General features: G+C 42.2%; 1 protein-coding gene across 1 annotated transcript in view; it reads left to right on the top strand.

Annotated features, from left to right (window-relative positions):
* Window positions 1–6,762, top strand: part of ARIH2 (ariadne RBR E3 ubiquitin protein ligase 2) — an 88,406-nt gene that overhangs the window by 43,943 nt on the left and 37,701 nt on the right. Inside the window, exon 4 of the mRNA XM_037744935.1 lies at window positions 4,517–4,584. Within this exon, the coding sequence (XP_037600863.1) occupies window positions 4,517–4,584 (68 nt within the window). The remainder of the gene's footprint in view (window positions 1–4,516; window positions 4,585–6,762) is intronic.

The following is a 6,762-nucleotide window of genomic DNA, read 5'->3' as shown; positions in this document are numbered from 1 at the left end:
CAGTGGCATGATCTCGGCTCAGTGTAACCTCTGCCTCCCCAGTTCAAGTGATTCTCTTTCCTCCGCCTCCTGATTTCCTGAGTAGCTGGTATTATAGGCACCCGCCACCATGTTCGGCTAATTTTTATATTTTTATTAGAGATGGGGTTTTACCATGTTGGCCAGAACTTAGCTGGTCTCAAACTCCTGACCTCAAGTGATCTGCCCGCCTTGGCCTCCCAAAGTGCTGGGATTATAGGCGCAAGCCACCGTGCCTGGCCTATCCTATATATATTGATGTACTCTTGACTGTTGGCATTAAAAGTACAGATTTACACCACTCCACTGTCATTTTTATAAGTAGTAAGCATATCTCCCTTCACATTATTTGTTCTCACCAGAAGTCAGCTCTGCTGGGATATTCTGAGTTGGTCATTAGCAGACTTGTCATCAGGAAGTTTTTGGCTTCAGTAGAGGGTTATGTTGTTATCTTTAGGTGAGCTCTACCTAGTGTGTTAATTCTGAGGCTTCATTGTGGCTGTAGGGCTGTTGAAATCAAGAGATCAGACAGCGTTAAACTTTCTTGACCTTTCTAATGAAACAGCAAAATTTTATTTTAAATCCACAGATTAAAGACATATCATTTAATAATCAGCATTTGTTGAGTGGCTACCCCTGTGTCCAGTCCATTTCTCGGCTTTGTGGATCTGTGAATCAGCCTGACCTCTGTTCTTAGCTTAAAGGGCCCACTCAAGCCATCTGTAGTGAAAAGAGGAGGCAGCTGTTGGACATGGTCAGAATTCGTGTGAGTTTCCTGGGTGGCTTAGTATCTTTGCTAGGACTTGGTGGTTATGCATAATGAGATAGAGAAGTCAGAACAGAAAGCATGGCATAAGGCTGATTGGGCCCTGCTGGGTATGAGAAGAAAGAAAAGGTTCCAGTGAGGTGGTCATCTAAAACATTATCACTTCATGTTTTTTAAAACTATTTGTGAGGTAAACTGGCCTAGGTTAGAAATAACAGGTCAAAACTCCTGTGCTACAAGAGGATTACTCGAGACCAGAAGTTTGAGAGCAGCCTGAACAACATAACGAGACCCTGTCTCTGCAACAACAACAATATAAAAAAAAAAAATTAGCTGAGAATGGTGGTGTGGGCTTGTAGTCTTAGCATCTTGGGAGGCCGAGGTGGGAGTATTGCTTGAACCCAGGATTTCTTGGATACAGTAAGCTGCACTCCACTGCACTCCAACCTGGGCAACAAAACGAGACCCGGTCTCTAAAAAACAAAACAGAAAACTCCAATGCTGATCAGTAGTGGGATTGTGTCTGTGAACAGCCCTGCATTGCAGCCTAGGCAACACAGTATGACCTCATCTCTGTTTAAAAAAATAGATAACGCCAGGCTATCTACGGGCTCATTCCTATAATCCCAGCACTTTGGGAGGCTGAGGTGGGTGGACCATGAGGTCAGGAGTTCAAGATTAGCCTAGCCAAGATGGTGAAACCCTGTCTCTACTAAAAATACAAAAATTAGCCGGGTATGGTGGCAGGTGCCTGTAATCCCAGCTACTCAGGAGGCTGAAGAAGAGAATTGCTTGAAGCTGGGAGGCAGAGTTTGCAGTGAGTCAAGATAGCGCCACTGCACTCCAGCCTGGGTGACAGAGTGAGATTCCATCTCAAAAAAAAAAAGATAAGGCCAAGCTCAGTGGCTCACATCTGTAATCCCAGCACTTTGGGAGATCAAGGCAGGCAGATCACCTGAGCTTAGGGGTTCAAGACCAGACAGGGCAACATGGAGAAACCATTTCTCTACAAAATGTAAAAAAATTAGCTGTACATGGTGGCTTGCTGTCCCAGCTACTCAGGAGGCTGAGGTAGGAGTATCGCCCGATCCCAGGAAGTAGAGGTTGCAGTGAGCTGAGATTACGCCACTGCACTCTTGCCTGCGCAACAGTGAGACCCCATCTCAAAAATAATAATTCTTTTAAAAAGCTATTCATACCCAAAGGCTATATTCAGCAGATGTCTTATCTCTCTTTTAATTTTGTGATAGTGGTCTGTTGGGGACGAATAGCTTTGTTAAGGACACAGAAGAAATATCAGCCATAATTTGGGAAACCTAGGCCTAAAGTCTGCATAGGCCTCTGCAGGAAAATACTGTGGCAACATGCACGGGTCAGAGGCTACTTACTTTGTATGGAAGGAAAATAGGGACCCCCATCCTGAGTGAAGTAAGCTGTCTTGAGTCCTTGATTTTCTCCAGATGTACCTGGACTGTGGGACAGGAAGGCACTCACTGATTCCAAAGCCTCTGCTACTCATGTGCTGGGATGTGCCCTTGTTTAGTAGGTGTGTACTTGTCTCCTTTCAGGAGTGATTTGAACGCTAGAAAGAGGGATCATGTGGTGTTCACTGTGTGTCTTCCCTCCCCTGCAGTTCTTATCTGTGGACCAGGCACATACTACCTTACAGGTCCATGGTAGCTCTTATTTAACTACTCAGTCCAGTGAGCAGAGAACCAACATTCTGTGTTTTCCTGGCACTCTAACCTTAAATACTAGTTTCTCCTTGTTTTAGCAGTACCCTCATGGTGTGTAGTGCTCTCTCTTGGAAGCCTAATCTAAGGCCTCCAAACACATCCCAGTCTTCTGTGGTCTTACCCAAGTCTTGACACTTAGGGTGTTTTGTAACTGGCTTACTTCCCAATTGTGACTATAATACGTAGATGCTTATTTGCTTCTTTAACCTAACATTAAAATGTGAACTTCTAAGGCAGATGCAGTGGTGTGCACATGGAATGCCAGCTACTCGAGAAGGATAACTTGAGCCCAGGAGTTCAAAGCTGTAGGGTGCTATGATCACCGCTCTGAATAGCCACTGTATTCCAGCCTAGACAGCATAGCACAGCTCATCTCTTTATTTTAAACAAAACCAAAAAAAAGCGGCCAGGTGCTTTGGACATGGTCAGAATTCCTCTGAGTTTCCTAGTGGCTTAGTATCTTTGCTGGGACTTGGTGGTCATGCATAAAGAGACATAAAAGTCAGAATAGAAAGCATGCTTTCTGTAATCCCAGTACCTTGGGAGGCTGAGGTGGGCAGATCACTTGAGGTCAGGAGTTCAAGACCAACCTGGCCAACATGTGAAATCCTTTCTCTACTAAAAATACAAACATTAGCTGGGTGTAGTGTCACATGCCTGTAATTCCAGCTACATGGGAGGCTGAGGCAGGAGAATTGCCTGAACCTGGGAGATGAAGTGAGCCGAGGTTGTGCTACTGCACTACAGCCTGGGCAACAGAGAGACTGTCTCAAAAAAAAAAAAAGAACGTCTTTTTATGTCAATAGACTTCTAAATCTTTTTTAATCACCACATAGTAGTCCATTGCATAGATCCGTCATATATTATTTATCTAACTCATTTTTGTCGGACATTTATTTCTAATTTTTTACCGTTGTAAGTAATCCTGTGGTACACATATCCTCTGTCATTTCCTCAGGGGGACTTACAGAAGTAGAATTGCTAGCTCAAGGCACCATCTGAGTTTCTTTAGTAGCTATAACTATGTGCTTTAAATGTCCCTAAGAGCATATAGGGGCCAGAAAGGCTGCCCACAAATTTTGAAATTTTCCTTGCAATTAGGACTCATTGGCTGCTGGGAATTCAGAGATTTTAAACTGAGTTTTGGGTTTTTATGTTTTGTTGTTTTCTGGTGTTTTTGTGTGTTTATGTAAACTCAGACCTGGGGATTTTCTATAAGTAATAGGCCTAACTAGAGATGTACTTCCTGTGTACAACCTCATACAGCAGCTTGAGGGAACATATATGACTGACATGAAGGAACCTGCAGTTCTTTTGCTTATATTATTAATAGATGCTAGGTTATTTACTATAGAATGGGTGTCTTTAAGTTTCAAATGAAATTAATTTTCTTGAAAGGTTCATTAATGAAAACAAAGATAGAAAATCGAGAGATCCATGAAATCACCAATATTGTAAGAATGTGAATTTAGGCTGGGCACGGTGGCTTACGCCTGTAATCCCAGCACTTTGGGAGGCTGAGGTGGGCGGAACACTAGGTCAAGAGATCGAGACCATCCTGGCCAACATGGTGAAACCCCGTCTCTACTAAAAAAAAAAAATACAAAAATTAGCTGGGCATGGTGGCATGCGCCTGTAGTCCCAGCTACTCGGGATGCTGAGGCAGGAGAATTGCTTGAACCCAGGAGGTCGAAGTTGCGGTGAGCCTAGATCACGCCACTGCACTCCAGCCTGGTACCTGGCGACAGAGCAAGACTGTCTCAAAAAAAAAAAAAAAAAAAAAAAAAAGCGAAATTCGAAATTAAAAAAAAAAAAAAAAAAAAAAAAAAGAATGCGAACTTAAAAGATAAAAGATAAAGCAGAGAACCAAGAGGAGGAATTTGGTAATCCAGCCTGGGCTTGGCATAGACATTAATGTATACACTTCTCAAAATGTGAAATACTTTAAAAGAAAATGCAGTTATAATTTGATTTTTTTTTTCTTTTTTCTTTCTAGGTATCTCATTCAGTTGCTAAACTTATATTAGTTAATTTCCACTGGCAAGTTTCAGAGATATTGGACAGGTAAGGTATTTGGGGGGAGGAGAGATAACGTTGCCCATAGCTGCCCTCTCCATGAGGATGATTGTTTACCTTTTGGACTATATTCCAATGTGCATAGTATGTTTTTAAAACATTGGATTCTATTTTATATCCTCTTCTCTTAATATGTTGTGAACTTTTCCCCATGTCTTCAGTATATTCTTCTACCACAGTTTTAATACTAGCACAATATTCTATCATAGATATTCCATACTTTTTCTAAACCTCTATTGTTGGACGGTGAAGTTAATTCAGATTTTCTTTGCCATTGTTAATTTCTAATGAGTATCTTTCTAGATAATACATGCCAACATCTGTTACTTCTTTTGGATACATCAACTTGAGGATTGCATCATAGTGCATGTCATATTTTCTTCAGAAAATGTAGGCTACTGGCCATACGTGGTGGCTCAACGCCTGTAATCCCAGGACTTTGTGAGGCTGAGGCGGGCAGATCACCTGCAGTCAGGAGTTTGAAATCAACCTGGCCAACATAGTGAAACACTGTCTCTACTAAAAATACGAAAATTAACCGGGTGTGATGGCACTCCTATAGTCCCAGCTACTCAGGAGGCTGAGGCAGGAGAATCACTTGACCCTGGGAGGCAGAGCTTGCAGTGAGCCGAGATTGTGCCACTGCCCTCCAGCCTGAGAGACAGAGTAAGACTCCATCTCAAAAAGAAAATGTAGGCCGCTTTACCACCACCACCTCTGCCAGCAGTGTATTTGGGTTTTTCATTCCAACTCTCAGAATTAGAGATCTTAAGATACAGACCTTAGCGTCTCAAGATGTAAGTTGTCAGGAAAAAGGGCCCTCCTCTGCATCCTCTGTAGAGCTTTCCTATGCTCACCCACAGAGGCCTGTGTCCCATCTAGCACAGTATTTCTCATCCTCAGCATTATTGACATTTTAGGCTAGATAACTTTTCGTTGTAGGGGCCTGATCTGTGAGTTGTAGAATGTTTGGCAGCATTCCTGGGGTCTACCTACTAGAAGCCACACCTCTAAGTCCTCGACAATCAAAATGTCTCTACACATTGTCAGATAACTCCTGGGGAGCAAAATTGCCTCTGGTGAGAAGCATCTAATACCATCCCTGCTTTTTCACACTGCAGTGAGTCTTTCTTTCTTGTATGTTATGATTTTTTTTAAAATTTTTGTTTTGAGACAAAGTCTCACTCTGTCTCCCAGGCTGGAGTTCAGTGGCGCAACCTCAGCTCGCTGCAACTTCCACCTCCAGGGTTTGAGCGACTCTACCGCCTCAGCCTCTCGAGTAGCTGGGATTACCGGCACTTGCCACCACACCTAATTCTTGTATTTTTAGTAGAATTTAGCTACAGAGGAAGATCATGCCTTTCCTTCTCCAGGCTGAACACAACTAGGAAGGACATACCAGCTGGAGCAGCTCAGCAAAATCAGGAAAGAGCAGATTAGTTCCTGATTCACTAACTGCACTCATGCTCTGTACTCAAGAGTGGAATACATTTAGATGGAATTGCAGATGAACTTCTGCCTTGCTATTGTACTAATGCTGAAAACTCTGGAAACACATAGGCTCTGGTAATAGGGTATATCTCTCACTACCCAAACTATTTCAGTATAACTCAGGAATGGAGACTTGGATGGCAAAAGATATTTAAAATACTACTGTGGGAATTAGGAATAAAACAGGCCCCTCAATAAGGATTGTGGAGGGAAGCATTCTGACTAGGTAGGGTAAAGTAATCACATAGATGAGACATAATCCTTTTCTCCTCCAATTCCTGGTATGTCAGAAATTTGTTGACCTGGGCTTTGTATGGCACTTTTATTGCTATGTGATAATTCTGTTTAAATGGAAAATTATTGTAGGTGACTCCTATCACATAATTTTTCTGGAGTTAAATATAGAAAGGGAATTGCTGGCTATAGCATATGTGTATTTTTGGCTTTGCTAGATAATTCCAGGCTGTTTTCCAGAGTGATTTACCACTTTACACTCTCAGTAGTGGTATATAGGTGTTCCTGATATTGTAAGACTTAAAGTTTTGCAGGTTGGTGGATGTAAATGACACCTGATTGTTTTTCATTTTGATATTTAGGAGATTGAGAATCTTTTCATTGTGTGTGTGTGTGTGTGTACATATATATAAGTGTGTGTGTGTGTGTGTGTGTGTGTGT

Source organism: Cebus imitator, unplaced genomic scaffold, assembly GCF_001604975.1.
Source record: "Cebus imitator isolate Cc_AM_T3 unplaced genomic scaffold, Cebus_imitator-1.0 Scaffold0, whole genome shotgun sequence".
In the NCBI taxonomy this organism is placed as follows: domain Eukaryota; kingdom Metazoa; phylum Chordata; class Mammalia; order Primates; family Cebidae; genus Cebus; species Cebus imitator.
This window is presented reverse-complemented; position numbering and strand designations above follow the sequence as displayed.